This window comes from Falco rusticolus, chromosome Z, assembly GCF_015220075.1.
Source record: "Falco rusticolus isolate bFalRus1 chromosome Z, bFalRus1.pri, whole genome shotgun sequence".
NCBI classification, from domain to species: Eukaryota; Metazoa; Chordata; class Aves; order Falconiformes; family Falconidae; genus Falco; species Falco rusticolus.
The window spans coordinates 2,189,994-2,206,067 of NC_051210.1; the positions used below are offsets into that span (position 1 = coordinate 2,189,994).

Here is a 16,074-nt window from a genome sequence, read left to right on the forward strand (position 1 = left end):
TAAAATTCTTTGGAAGATTCAGTGGGGGATTAGGAGGGCTGCATGCCAGCAATGTCATGTAGGGAATTGCAGCTTACCCTGCACGGTGCTGGAACAAGTGAAAGCAGGAACTCATCAACCCTGAGATGAATCCTCAGAGCTGAAGAGCTTTGGTAATTCCATGTGCAATCATTTTCGAAGTGCCAGTAACTTAGTCTGACTCTGCTCTGAAAGAAGCTGATTTTGTCAAAAGGAGAGCTAAGCTAGGTTTGGACTGAAAATCCAGGCTTCAGACTGAATTCTGAAAACTTCTTTCTTTCCCCAATGATACCAGAAATGCTTTCTGTCTGCCACAATTATTGGGAAGCTTTTCAAACAACCATTTTTATTTATAATAATCCTTGAAAAAAAAACCACAACTCCTTAAACAACTAGGTCTTTTAAATTCTTTGCATCCATTTGTACTATCTGAACTGTTCACTCTGATCATGAGAATTTATGCCAGGGCTGAGGCAGTTATGTGCTATGTTTCAGATGGGAACTCTTATTCTTGCTCTTTCACTTTCTCTCCCTCTCTTTTTTGCGAAGATAACTATTTTAGACAGAATCAAGATACAAAACATAAAAACTGTCACAATCTTAGTTAACAGAAGACCTGCGATTGTTGGGCTATAAACCTACTATCGATTTTTATTTTTTCTCTGAAAAGAAAAAATGGAGACATCAAGCAAGGAGGTGTACTTGAAAAATGAGTGTTATTCTTTTCCTGTTTCCCAGTACTGTAGTGTGGATCAAGCCAGCTGGGTTTCCAATAACTGGACCTGTTACCAGTAACCCAAGATGCAGGTGTAATTGCACTTTCAGTGATTCATCTATACAGCACACTGGGTTGTTTTACACAGGCAGCATCTGTTTCACCATGATTATTCTACTCTGATTGACATCCACCTTCTCCTAATAAAGTCCCAGTTGCCCACCTATATGGTGCTCCCTTTTCTCCTAATGCATTTGTAAGACAAAAAAATCTCTTACAGCACTATGCTGAAACTCACAAAAAGGCAAAGTATCTAAATTTGTCAGTGGTGCAGCACCAGCACAATTATCAAAGCTCTCTCTGGATTAAAATTTTATAAAGTTTGAATACTGGTTCGAACCAGACTGGTACAAGATGGAGGTACTTCAGGTTTATACTAATATATCACAACTGAAGATAAAATCTGTCTTCGGCTGTAGAACTGAAATGGCTGTGTTAAGAAAATTATTGCATATTGGTATCTAATCAATTTTGTCATGTTTTTCACCCTTCTCATGGTATTCTATGTTTTCTGCTGTTTTTCCTATTCCTATGTATTGCCTGTGGAGATCCTTCAAGGTTTTTGGGAATATTAGAAGTTTACACGGGCTCAGGGGAGGACAGGGCCATTTTGTGAACGAGAAATGTGCTGCATATTACTGAATACACAGAAATTAACCCCAGGCTCAGGACGCCTCTGAGCTGCAAATGCTTGGACGCTGGGAAAACACCGTACTCTTCATTCAAAGAGCAGACATCTGTTTTTGGCCGCTGCTGGAGAAGGGGTTCTGAGCAGCACTGGGCTGACCCAAGGACGGCTGTTCCCAGGTTGTAGGTGCCTGGTAAATCACCTTTTCCCTTACCTGTTCTAGACTGGCTGACATGGCCTGTTTCTTCCTTGCGGGAAGCCCAGTGCGGGTCACCATGACCAAAATTGCTGTATGCTTTTTAGTTACACTGCATGTGAAATAACACTTGCAGGTGTCCGTGCCTCGTGCCAAGACAGGTGCTGAGCAGGCTTGGAGCCTAAAGCATAAGGTGATCTCTCCAAGTAAGGGTGGTGAGCAGGGGAGCGCAGCAGCCCGAAGCAGCCTGGCTGTGTGTCAGCAGTATTGCATGTTCTCATGGTTGCATTTGTGCATCTGGTTAGTAGTCTTGACAAGTGATAGATAGTCCAGCCTCAGATGCCTGAAGTCTGTCCAAGACCCTGCTCTTAATTTCCTGATTAACGAAGTGTCTCTGAAAGCCTGGAGCCTGAGAAGGAGTATCTGGTAGAGGGACTTGGGGTGCATAGGCTCCCTGAAACTGTGCCCGTCTATATTCATGGAAAGGTCGTCATCAGAAAGTTGTGTCTAAGGTACCGAGTTGGTTGCTGTCTTTCAGCTTGCCATGTTGATTAATTCGTGCCATGTAACTCCCGTCCATCGGCCGTCTCGGTTCCTTTCTCAAAACCAGGATGGGTGGCCTGCAATGCAGAGGCGGGACCTGACTGGTGGCCATTCTGGCTCCCCTCCGTAGCACCTTTGGGGACAGATCTGCAGCAATCCCAGCCCAGTCACAGCCAGTTAATTGTCCGACCTTCATTGCTGGGGGAGGTCCATGTGTGCATGTGAAAGCTGAGACTGTCCCTTAGATCCTGGTACAACATGGATGCAAACGGTTCTGCCAGAAAAGGAAATATCTGAAATTTAGGGGCTAAAGAATCTTTCTGTGACTATGACCATTTATGGAAATAAAAAGTAGAGGGGCTCATTAGAAAGAAAACCCCTCTTTATGTCCGGATTTCAGTTAAAAGAAACACACAGGGCCAGTCCTGTCCCTTTGGTTAGTTGCGGGGGTTGTTGTTTTTGGAGGTAGTATAACCTTTCTTAAAAATCTTATAGTCTAGATTCTTTTGCAGCATTTACCCAGCAAGCAATGACTTGGGTATTTGGTCTGTTGTTAAGTGCTCCTGGTAAAGTACTTACTGTAGGTATTGATGCTTAGGCAGACCCTGAGAGCTCGAATGGATGGAGACCAGTTGGGGTGTCAGAGGAGAAAAAATCAGTTTTGAAGCCTGCCATACCGGCTGTCTTACAGCAGTTCCGTCATAAGCTGCAGATGATTTCTGCTTCATATGATAATAGAAGATAGGTTTTCAAAGTGGCTTCTTTACTCTACTGAACAGACATTTTGATAGACAGGCTCTCTAAAGGGAAGGTTATTAAAACATCTTAACCACATGTCCAAAGTAAAAAGAAGTATTATTACTAGCCAGTTAAGAAGCTCAGGAGTCAGAACCAGGCTCCTCAGCCCACGTTCATTTGCTTTATGCACCCCAAAGTAAGGGGTAGGGTTGGCATCAGGCAGACAAAGCCAATGTATGTTCTCTACCCTGGGTGAGGAGGTACCTCAGGAATGGGTAAGGCATGATGAAAATGCAAAGGAGAAAAATCTCCATTTTAGCCAGAAAACCCTGGCTGTTCCAGTGTCCATCTCTGTTCTGTCTCAGCCACTGTTCCTATTTTTACATTTCTCCTTATGTTTTCAAAGGGCTGAATGTGCTGTGTCCCAGGCACCCCACCCACCACCCACCCCCTTCCCCCTTTTTTTTTTTTTTGTACTGCTGTTTGAACATGTTGCAGCTCTCACAGGTGTCACTGTAGGCAGGGATTTGATGTTAAATATCAAAGGTTTGATCTTATTTCAGCCAAGTATGAATGAGTTCAGATCTGTGGCTACGGCGGGGGCAGGAGGAACATAGTAGAGGCTGAATAGGAGTTAAGAGACGGCAGAAAGGAAAGTACAATTATCAGTACTAAAACAATTTTCTACTCAATAAAGACCTATTACAGGGAGGAAAAAAAGGCTTATTATACTTTATCTGCTCTACCTTAACTTGTAAATTGAAAACCCCTTCCATTTTATTCAATTCGCTGCTTCCGGATTTATTAATAACTCACTGCTACTTTATCTTTCTAAGTGCATTTTGTCATCAGAAAATGCATACTTAAGTCATATCCGTACACTGTACCGACCCAGAGTGGTTTTCTGCAATAAGCTGATTAAAGTGAATGATTCAAAACCTGCCCAGCAGATCTGTGGATAGTGGGTGATCTGGGCAGTAATAGGTTTCTGCTGGGGCACCAGTATATGTGTACAGATTGTTCAGCAGGGAGAAAGTATTTGCCTAATTCAATTATAGGAGTTTTTAAAAGATCATTTTTAGGATTATGTCCGTCGATTCTCCTACCTCCTTCTGATAAGAGGATTTTTTTAGCTATACCTAGTAATTTAGTAAAAAGAGTACCCCAGTCTAGTATTAAGAGGGAACTTTTCATCCTATGAATGCGGGACTAATCCATTTTTCTTTAAGAATAACTTAAATTTTATTAATTTGTGAAGTTGTGGGTTTCATTCTATAGCAGTCAGTGCGAAGGGTAGACCCCCGAGAGTTGCGAGCTGAAGCTGTGGTTCAGGAAGCTTTGTAAACAAGTGCTTCTTTCAACTTCAGGTTCGGGAAGCTTTGTAAACTTCAGGCAAGCGCTTAGCTCCTGTTGAATTCATTGGGATTTAAACAGAGCCTCAGTACTGGAAAGGAGTGGAAAAGACATGGAACATCTGAAGCACAATCTAGGTTTTAGGGTTGCTGGGTTTTCCTCCAGTTAAATGCTCTTGTTTTTTGTGATTTGATTCAAGGTGGCTTTGCAGTTGTAGCTGCTGTCTGCAGGCTTCAGATTTTCAGGTGGAAGACCTGCCCCTCCACGCTCCACCACTGTGCAACAGCCATCTCGACCCCTTCTGTCCTGGAGGGCAGCAGACAGGGGAGCAGGAGGACACGCATTTCCTACATGAAAAATTGGTTCGGGGATTTTTATTTGCCCCCTTAGGTCTCTGGCTACTGTTTGTGATCACCCTGAGGGGATAAGAAAGGGTTAGGGAGAGAGAGCAGCTCCAGGGTCTGACAGCCTGGAAAAGGGTTATGACACAGTTTAGCCGGTGCTGGTGTTATATAAATGTATATGTGATAAATAGCTCTTAATGGCTATGAGGAATGGCTTCTAGCATTTGCCAATAAATCTGCGATGTACTGGATTTATGAAAGACCTTGACAAAATTCCTAAACAAACTAAGTTTTCCTTTACTATGTGCTTTTGTAGCTATGATTAAGAGATTTGTGGGTTTTTTTCCCAGTGAAGGCAGTGGTGCTAGTATGTTCCTCAAAGGCAGTTTGGTCCAGTTTATTTAAGCAAGAAGGAGTTTAAGTGGAACTGAGCCACAGAAATATGTGCCACTTGTCTAAAACAAACATGGTTTAGGGCTTTCCTTTATAAGTGACGTCTATTATTACATTTTTAAGTAGATCTTTGTTAGTAAGCATCTGCAAGTGCATTCAGTCAGATATAAAGATCCAAGACTATATTATTAAACTGGAATGCTCTCTTGAAATAAGGACTTGCACCTACGCCAACTGAAGTTAATTGGGAATTTGCAACTGAATAAAAAAGTACGGTCAGTATTGTTTACATGACATGTTGTCTGTGAAGCCGTTTTGGACATTACATACTGTTCTCTGAGGATCTTTGGACTTCTGTTTTGTAGGACTAAATAGAGTGGATTATTAATAATGTTGAGAACAGATCTAAACAGTCATTGGAAGTTATATCAATATTAAAAGTTATATCAATAGGAGATGTATGAGTATCATCTCAGTGTAGCAGATTTGTTAGTGAATTTGTTCTCGCCACAATCACTATACCAATTTCTGTGACATTTCGGGGACTCCTAGTTCACTTTTTTCCCTCTGGAGGATTCCAGGGATATGTAAAGAAAAAGAGCGTGTATAAGCATAAATCAAAATTGTCCCCTATTTGATAGTTTCTAGTTCTAGAGAGCAAAGAGTGGTGCTTGCATGAGCTTAAGACAGTGTCCTGGTTTTTGAAGTTTTGCTTTGAGTTTTGTTTATTGAGGGAACTACAGACTTATCTTACTGCGCAGTGGCTGTGATGAATGCAGGTGCAGTTACAGCTTGGCTTTCAGCCAGAGGTGGAAGCTTATTAAGGAACGTTGATTCCCTGGCTGAACATTAAATTTGTGGTTGCTGCATTGAAAATATTCTTCATTAACTGTGTAATTGAACAAGCTGCTTATTATTATCTGTCTGCTGACGTTAACTGAGACTGGACTGTTTGCTTAATACACTGCGTGTAGGAAAACGCCACGCATGGAAGGTTCTCTAAGAGGGATGGGACAGTATCCCTTAAGCTAGAAATAATTCTTTTCAGCTATTTCCTAAGTATTTTTCTCTAGCCTCTGTGAATTTGTGTCGGGGCCAGGTACAGCTTGAGCTCTGATGATCTCTGACACCACTGATCTCTTCAGATGATTGAAATTGGCAGAATTTTTTTCAGTTTCATCAATGACATAGCTTAGAGAAAAGCCCATCAACTGTAATTTCAGATCATGAAGGTGAGGGTGTCCAGCAAGTTCTCCTCTTTTGCAAGATCAATTAGAAATATATGGGTTTGTTTTCACATTATTTCTAGGAATAAATGCCAGAGTAGACTATATCTGGAAGTTGAATGCTCATAATATTGCCAAAACCTAAACCAAATTACTGAGTTTGATTTTCCATTATAAATTGAATTTAAAATAAAAATGCCTTTATAATTGACCTTAAATTACAATCCTGGTAGCACTTCTGTAAAGGGGAATGTCACTGTGTTTTTAATCAGATGTAGTTTCAATTTAGTCTCCTTACATTTTTGATACCCAACTTTAAAGGGGTCTGTCTGCACACAGTGTACTTGAGGCATCTATTCACATAAGAGGCTTTCCCCGCTCCTCTGTTACACCATTTCTTTTTCTTTTCATGGTTGAAGTTTCTTCTTTTTGTCCAGTAGCCACAGGCAATCAATATGGTGTCTCCCAAGAGCTTGCACCACAGGGCATTGGTTATTCAAGGCCAAGGTTTTACGTATAGCCATGAGCCATGAGCTCCTTTCACAATCCTTATTAACAATGGCTGATGAGCACCTTTCTTCTGAGGACCTTCTGTGAAGACAATGTTTATACAGCCAAGACTGCAGATTGCTTATAAATCAAAGAATCCAAGTTCTTTTCTCAGGGTGAACTGAAAATACCATCTCTGGAGCACAAATGCTGCTCTGAGCTTTCACCCTGCCAGTTGCAATGTGAGCGCTCGTTAGTGTTTGAGGTGCCTCACCTTTGTTCCTATGTTTATGCTGCAATGGCTACCAATTCTCTGTTTATAAGCTGCTGCTGCCACCTATTTTTATGATACCGAAGAAAGTATATATCAGGTTATATCCCCTGTTAATATCTGCTCATGGTATTAAGCCTTCATTTTTTTTCAGTTTAATGACAAAACTGAAGCATTAAACCAGGCTAAGGAAAGATATGCACGCTGAGAAATTCAGCCTTTTCCTAAAACACCGCCACACATCTTCTGGGAGAGCCAAAATCTCCTCTTCTAGTAAAATGCCGACTTTTGATTGGAACTGATTAATTCAGTTTCTAAAAAATGAGGAAAATAATGTAGTGGTCCAAGGAGACAGCTATGCCTCCTAGATTGCTTAAGTTTCTTGGGAAACTTTTCTAGCTATGTTAATTTACAAGGATTTTTTTTTAATTTTTTTTTTCAAATCCCATGAGAGCTGCTGGAGAACACAAAAATTGTAACTGTAATGTGCTAGGCTGACAATACAAGCATAGCTAAGTGCGAGAACATTTCTTATTTCCAGCAAGAAGTACCTGGTGAGGAGCAGTTGTGCTGATGTTGGAGCTGATTTTCCTTCAGTGCAACTACAACTTGTGTGATCTTTTTGCCACTACAAAGATCTTTTTAATCCTGTCATTCGTAGCAGTCACGTAGGAGGTTATTTTCTACTTTCTACGGCTTCACAAACATTATCTTGTGGAACTGGTGGTCTGTTGCAGCTGGAACGACGTTGTGCAGATCTTCTCTGGGGTCTGTGTGAACTCAGGAATAATTGATCACAAGAAACAGATGGGAGTGGTCCATCTGTCCTACTGCAAAAGGTGTTGGATTTTCTCCCAAGCTATGCAAAACCGTGACCCTGCATAGCTTTGAGCTTCTCTGCTGTTTACTTAAGTACTGAAGTGTTGTGTGTCTTCTGTTTCTTATGGCTGTTACTCAGCTGTGGAAAGAAATACCAAGTAATGTAACCACTTTCTTCCAAATCTTGGGCCAGAATCTCAGCTGGTGGAAGTCAGCAGAGCTCCACTGACATTATTAGTTCTCCAGTGATTCACACCAGCTGTGGATCTGGTCTTCTGTCTCAATTTATGAAGGGCTTGAACTAAATGTCAGGAAATATGAAATGATCTCTTACAGTCAGCAGTTCTCCAGATGTGTTAATGGAGTTTAAGTTTACCAAAAGGCAAGACTTCAAAAAGTGATCCAACAGAAGAATAAACTTTCAAGAATGCCTTACTTGCAGGCTTTTTGGCAAGAGAGGACTATACAACTCACTGCAATTTAAAGAAATTAAGTCAGTTATGCATTAGCGTATGGTAATACAGCTTCAGTGAGAATCCAAGGTTCAAAATAATTTCACAGCACAAAGCAAGCTGTTGCCATTCAGTGAATAATTGCCATGTAAATAGGAATCATCAAGTCTTAAAACCAAAGTTAAGTTGCTTGTGAACTTCATGTAAAGAGCCCAATGCTTCCACTTTGCAAGTGTCGTTGGGTTTATTCACAGGCATGGTAATACAGCTTGTGGAGATTAAATGAGGACCATGTTCTTACAAGAACACAGAAGCTTAATAGTCCTAGCTGTGTAAAGTTGAGACTCCACAGTGATTTGGCTTATAGCTGTGATCTCGTGTATGGTGCTGAAAACGGTTATTTTAGCCGATGAGGATAAAATTGTTGTTGAAGTTGCTTAAGCACTGTCAGACTTGCTTTTCAAAATCAGAAAGTGCTGGGATAGGTGAAACCTCAAAGTCCACAAATGTGGAGTCCCGGAAGTCTTTTAGTCATGTGCCTGTATGGCGTATGAGGATATGCTCTAAAAAAAAAAATTCCACTGCCTGAAGTAGCCTGTGGTAGTACAGAGGTCTTCGCAGCCTAATTTATTTGCTGATGTGACCTTTCAGAATTAATTAAAATTATCAATGTGTGGCTTTATACTGTGTGTTTTACATACATTCTCACTGGAGTCTTAGTGCTTTAGACAGACTTAGAAAGGTAAAGGCACAACACGCCTTCAATAAGTAACCTTGAGCATCACACTGTGTTGGAGTATGCTACCTATATTTGAAAGAAAATTATGGTACAAATAAATTGACTGCTGGCTGTGGAGTGATCTGATCCTGATGACCAGAGGTCATTGGCTAAGGGTCTGATTCTGGCAGGTTTGTTCCACAGTTAGTCCAAGTGACTTTTGATGAGACACCCGTCTGTCTAGATGTCACTGCATACCAACAGGAAAAAAAATATGCTTGGACACAATTTATTCGGACCTGAAGGAAAGCGTTTTGGAAGAATTCACAGAAAACGCTAGTTAGACTTCCAGAGAAAGAAAATATCATAATCTGGATATACCAGTACATTGACTTTACCATGGTTTGCAGAGCTGGAGTGATGGATAGCATGGTGAGGAAACCCTTGTGAATAACAGAGAGCTCTTAGGAAGTGACAGCATTCCAGAATCGGCATTTACTGGGCTTTTGCTGATTCTCCAGGAACACAGGGGGCTCCACCTTGAAATGAAAATCATTCCTCAGGTCCACAGCAGGAAACATCGTGGTGAAACCTCTGAACCTCCAAGGGCCTGACAAACTTGAGGTGTGAGAGGCTATGAATCATGCAGTGGCTGGGGTCTTAGGAAACTTATTGTACTTTGAAGACTGCAACGTTTTATAAAACCTTCTGCTCCCTAGAGATTTCTGGGTAGGGGTTCTGGGAAACTTGGTTCCGAATCTGTTGGAAATTCTTTAAAAAGAAGAAAAATTACTGAATTTTTGTAACTATGTTGGCTCTACAACATGGAGCAATTAACGGCAAGTGGTTGAGTTAGTCTGAAGGTAAAGATTGCTTTTGCAAGACTTGTAGGTGTGGCTCTTAGGGACTGGTTTAGTGGTGGACTTGGCAGTGTTAGGTTAATGGTTGGATTTGCTGATCTTAAAGGTTTCTTCCAATCTAAGTGGTTCTATGAGTCTATGATCCTATGCCTCATTGCACTAAGCCCCCATATATGGCAGCATTTGAGAGTAACACTTTCTATCGCTTCTGTCTAGTTCTTTCCATCCTGGTGGCTCATGTGTTGGCCTTGGTAATACATGAATTTTTCACCTTCTGTCAGGATTACACCACTGGAATATACCTGGGCATGAAGACATCAACCCTTATGAAACTTCAACCGGTCCAAAATCCTACAATACCAGCACATCACATCTGTTCCATGCTTCCTGCATTGATTCCCTAGGGCATACTGAGCCAAGATTAAGAGATTCTGTCTTATTTTCAAAGCAGCTAGTGATATCAACCTGGTGTATCTTGTCACTGAGAACACCCTTATCTGTGACTGATAATTCTCTTAAAGCTTGCAAAAGCAAAGTTGACTCTTCAGGATTCAAAGATTTTTTGCAGATCTGGCCTACGCATATAAGATTAATTCCTGTGGGGATCAGAATCTGTTGCACATGCCACCATCTTTGGAAACACGAGCTGTCTTTACCAGAGTGGTGTCTCATTGAGAGAGGAGAAACAGTGAAGATGGGTTTTTGAGAAACACAAGGAGCCATTATAGCCAAGAGACATTTAAAGTGTCTACGTTGGTGAGGGCAGCCAAAGGTGTGCTAAGTAGGACTGATTGATGCGGAGTGGCACGTTAATCAGTGCAATGGATGTCTGATTCAGGCCTGAAGTTTTCAGATAGGGCTCTGTGATGCCCAGCTATACGAGTGCAAACGCACACCTCAGCATACACACCAATGAACGGCAAGTGCTTCTCTTTGCATACATTTATAGCAAATGTAAACACAACGTACATAGGGGGAAAGGCCATGGATTTGAAAGTCCCTGTATTCCCTGTGGATTCCTGTATTATGAAAGGATTTTCTTCTTTTGCCTTTGTTTTCTTCTGCTCTGCTGTTTGGGAGAGAGGCTTGCACCTTCGGGGAGTGGACCTTTGAGACAACTCAGATTCTTCGTGTGCCTCCGTGTCAAACTGATGGACAACAGACATGTGCTTAGCACCAGGGAAAAAATAAAGAGCAGTTAGTAGAGCATCATGCTGTGCAATAGCAGCAGAGCAGATCCTTTGCATATTTTCTGCATTTGGCTCTCCCTAGCTTTCCATGTGAAAACTGTGGGTGAAATGGTCATTCTCAGGGTCCTAACATTCGTAACGAAATAGCTGAAGCCTTGACATTTATAAGCTGAGTTTCATCTGTTTGTTTTGCCATTGCCCTCTCAGAAGTAATTAGCGCTTACAAAAAAGCACTTTTCTCTTACATGTAGCCTTAACAAAAAGCTCAAAATACACTATTAAGTGGTTACCTTGGCTGTGTATATGTTGGGATTGTTTATATCTGTATCTGAATTTGTATCAAATCTCTCTGTTTTATATTTCCAGACCCAGTCTGGCCTCACAGAAGACATTGGGCAAGCATTCCCCGGATCTGATGAATCTTGAAACACTGGAAAACACTTGTGAGCCAGAGGACCTCTTTGGTGACATCTAGCTATCTGTTGGCTGAGAAACTGAGAGACTGACGCTTCTAATAGAGATAAACTGCAAAACAGAAAGGCTTTGTTGTAGACACTGAGCTGAAATCTTTGCTCTGAGGTAGTATTCGATGACATATTGCTGTAATCCCCTTGCACTGTACTTGTCCCCATTCTTCACTACACAGCTGTAGACACTTGGCCTGCTAGACTTGATTTGTGACAGCCTTGAAATCAGCTTAGCTGCAGTGTAGATCTTGTATCATGTGATGTGGGGAAGGAGACCACCACCATAGCGTTTTTACATCCTAACAGTCTCTGGCTGCCGATTGTATCCAGAATCAACTGGTTTCCAGTTGTCCCCAGAGGATGTCAGATGTAAAGAAGATTAAGGCTACCACTGTACTTACCTTATATGCTGCCCTTTTTTTGAGCAGCTCAGCGTAGGCGTGGTCTAGCTAAATCATCTTCCACTTTGACTGAAATACAACTTTCCTAAACTGTGAGTTCAGAACCGTATCTTCTGGCTTGGAGCATCCAAAGAAATATCCTTTCACTTTTTACTTGAAGGTTCCCTGCAGCATTATGCATTATAAAGTATTCCTGCTTTAGGGAGTAAAGTGTTAATCAGGTCAATACTGACTGTATTTGAACATTCTGTAGAAATCCATAGCCTTTAGAATTGTAATTTTTGATAATTCATCACTTTTCTTAAGGTGATTTTTAAAAAAAACCAAACAAAACACCAACAAAAAACGCCCGCGTTCTAAAAATACATCAATTTTGGTTTTATTTGCTTAGACACTGAATGAGTAAAGGGACTAGTTAGCAAAGTGTGTTAGTGCATGACCTTTTCCTGCCCAAAGCTGGTGCATACATTTAGGTTTAGGGCTTCATCGAAGAAAAAGGTAGCAACGTGTATTTACCTTCAGCGGTCAAAATCAAGTGTACGGAGCTAAGCATGCATGTCAGGTTTCTGCTTTGCGGCTTTAAGAGCCTGAACCCATTCTCGTTTGAGGCAGAGGGAGCCAGTGCTTCTCGGAAAGGACATGCTCCAGCAAGGGTGTTAAACATGTGAGTAATCCCGTTGAAGTCAGCAGGACTATGCAACCTAGTCCTGCCTCTGTGCTCTGCGGCTTGCAGTGGTCCTTGGAAACTACTTGGTATTTTTGAAAAGGCAGCTTATTTAGGCCCTGATTCTGCCAGAATTCAATCCTATGTTTAACTGAAAGCATCCGTGTCGGTATTTGCAGGATCAGGGCCACATTTAAGAACTTACATGAGGATCTGGGAATCCTATATTTAAGCATTCCTTTCTGGAAAACATGGTCACAGCATTTTAAATTCACAAAGGGCTTTGGGACAATGATATAAATCACACAGTAAAACGTGAATGGCCAAAATATTTTGCTTGCTACAAAGACTTTGTGCCTGAGAAATGACAGGACCACAAAAGACCTATTCATACAGCCATTCATAGACATTGCCTGATTTAAAATCTTCCAGCGCTGATCTGACAATGCTTTCAGCAAAAGCCTGTATATCGTTTCAGTTTTAATGTGAAAATGTTCCATGACTTAACCCACAATACAAGAGCTTGGTTTAATTGTGCCTGCAGCGTAAAATGAAGGTAAATGGAGCTGAATATCCCGCGAAAATCTGCTTTCAAGAAACTGTTGGTTTCTAATAGTAAAACGTTCTTATATAAATAGGAAATGTTACACACAGTTGGCAGATGTAATAAAGTCTGTCGGAATGTTTATTCTTTTCTCTTTTTTTGAAGTTTATAGAGTCAAGCGAGGAGTTGAGCAGAAAATTACATGATGGTGGATACATACCTTGGGCTATATGAGCACAGGTGTGTCGTCTAGTTAGGGTTGCTGTGGTACAGACCCAGTTTCCAGCCAGCTGAAACTGTTTGTATAAGCAGGGACACCTCCTCTTCCCTCAACGCCTTACACTATGTCAGTCTCCACAACTGTCTATAAAGTGTTAGTGAAATGCTCTTTCCTGAAGACGTGTGTGAGAAAGGATTGCTTTTCTGCTGATAAGGTTTCATTTTCCAGTTGACTTTGAAGAGGAAAGACACGACAAAATGAGCACAAATTATTTGTGAGAGCAGATTTAGTATTGCAAAAGCTGCAGAAAATCCGTGGAACTTCTTTAGGATGCATATTTGTCCACAAGGAATGGGGGCATCCACTTTATCCTCAAAGTCATTCATCCGGATGCATTGAAATAGACCCAGTGGCCTTCATTGACCAAGCCAAGTAAAATCTGTTTCAGATTAACCTGTGATTAAGTTTGGGAAGGGAACTCAGTAAGAACGCCTCTTACGTATTTTTCAAAACCCTACTGCATTAATATGATACTCAGTGGTGCTTGGTTAGGTCTCCAAGAAAAGCTGGGATCTTTTCTATCACTCCACGCCAATGGAGTTTCTGCTGCAGGGGCTTTCCAAAGCTTACAGAGCAGAAGGGTTCCCTTGTGAGTCAACAGACAGTGCTCCTATTCATATATCAAATATAATGTTCACCCATTTCACAATGGCATAACATCTCATAGTTAATGTTCATGCTGTGATCCGCCATAATCATTGGATTCTTCAGTGCAGAGTTACTGGGTAGTCACTTGTTTTTCCATTCTGTGTTTGTGCAGCTGACTATTCCCACGTGGGTTTCGTAACTGGCATTTAACCCTATTGACTTGCATCCCATTCTGGAGCTGATTTCTCTAGTTTGTCAAGATTATTTTGAATGCTCATTCTTCCTCAGCTTTTTGGGGTGTTATGGGTGAATGTTGTAAGTTCGTTCTCCATTGCTAACATCCAGCCCATTAGTGAAAACACTAACAGTCCTGGACTCAAGCCTCACTCCATTCGACCTTCTATTTAGTAGAACTACTAAACTTAGACTTACTTTGTGAGCACGGTTTTCTAACTCACCTTTTGGAAGGCCATGTTTTCCAGGCATGCCTATAAAACTGTCACATGCAATAGCCTGACATGAGACGTCAGTCAATTGCTTCTCCCTCGTCCAAAATATTTCAGTGGTGACAGAAGACAAAATAGAGAAACATGCCCATAAACGGTTTTTCAAGACAGGAAATTAACCAAAGTTAAGAAACGCAGATCAAATTTTAAAGGCCATCCTTAATTAATACTTCTGTTTGATATTACTGTGCAAATGATTTCCCAAATAATTTTTTTTCTTCTGTTTAAACTGTACTTTTGAGGAAGACAAAACATGCATTTGTTTTACAGGAGGAAAGCTGTGCTATCTTTCATTAACGGTTAGACTCATCTAGAGTTTTTCACTTTTAAAGTAACTATTTAAACAGAGTGTACATTTTTATGCATAACAATTTGTCATTTGAGGTTTGAAAATTGCCTGTTCACCCAGCAGATCTTTTAGTTCAAAAAGATTGACAATGTATTTTTCAAGAGCAAAATAATTGTTCTGAACCAAAGAAAACCCACCTCTTTTCCTGAGAAAGTGCGGTGTAAAGTATTGCCTTTGGGATGAAAATATTATTTTGACTTTGAGATAATGTTTTGCCTATCTGTATCACTGTTGTAACTAACTTCTGGCTATTATTCCCAAAAGTAGACACCCGTGTGTTTATACGTGTGTATTCGTTCTATTGTTCTTCCTTGCTTTGCACCTGTAACATATAAATTATTGTGTGTATAAACATGTTTGTCTTGAAATGTTTAGTACAGTCTAGCTGGCTTTGACAATTTCTGCAGTTTGATCTAGCAGCCCAGAGGTACTTGAGGAAAGAAAAAGCCCTTACACATGAGAACTGAGATGCTGCTAAATGTTTAAGGTTAAGCTGCTCTTTTTTCTGACTTGCCATCTGCTTTGAGGGAAAAATAAAATGAGGAAACAGTGAAGTAAAAATGGTAGGAAAACACGGCAATGAAAGTGTGTCCAGACTGCTTAGAGACTGAAGGTAATGAATGTCTTCTGAGCAATACCAGCTTAGAAAAATGTGCCAGGAGCTGGTTTTCCTACTGAAAGGGCAGCAGCTAGGAGAAGCTTCGCATCTTCTGGAAAACCCCTTCTGTTCCCCTTCGTCTCCATAGTGCATCAGGGCTTAGTACCTCTTTTCTGCTAAGTATTTTTCTGCTCTAATTTGATTCTAATTCCCCTCACAAAGTCTGAGGTCTTATCAAATCTTTTTCCTAAATTTCCTTTTGGCAATCTGTCATCCTCCATCTCATTTCTTTTCCATATAAGGTTGGTCAGCTTCTGAATTTTCATCCTTCCCTGACCATTACATGATTTCCCTGCTATTATAAAATACACTCCAAAACCAATTTCATTCATAAAACCTATCAGTATTAATCTGCTACTGTTAGAAAAACACTGTGTATTTTTAAAATGGACATGACTAAAATGGAAAATACCAAGCTGAAGGAAGATAACTTCTGCGGATCTTAAAGGATGAGTCTTGCTACCAATCTCATTCGTTCGGCACTTTCATCAGTGGCACTGACACAAAAAGTAGGAACTCCAGTGAAACCTGCTGAGGATGTGTGTCTGGGAAGCCTTATGAGAAACAGCTGTTTATTTTTTGAAGTAAAAGCAGCTGCCACCTT

At 40.8% G+C, this 16,074-nt stretch overlaps 1 protein-coding gene across 2 annotated transcripts in view; it reads left to right on the top strand.

Moving 5' to 3' along the window:
• The window catches only part of XRCC4 (X-ray repair cross complementing 4), a 177,218-nt gene extending 161,398 nt beyond the window's left edge, over positions 1 to 15,820 (top strand). For both annotated transcript variants that reach the window (XM_037374165.1, XM_037374166.1), the window contains one exon: positions 11,380 to 15,820. In XM_037374165.1, coding sequence (XP_037230062.1) covers positions 11,380 to 11,488 — 109 coding nt within the window. In that variant the 3' untranslated portion in view covers positions 11,489 to 15,820. The remainder of the gene's footprint in view (positions 1 to 11,379) is intronic.
• Positions 15,821 to 16,074: the final 254 nt, after the last annotated feature.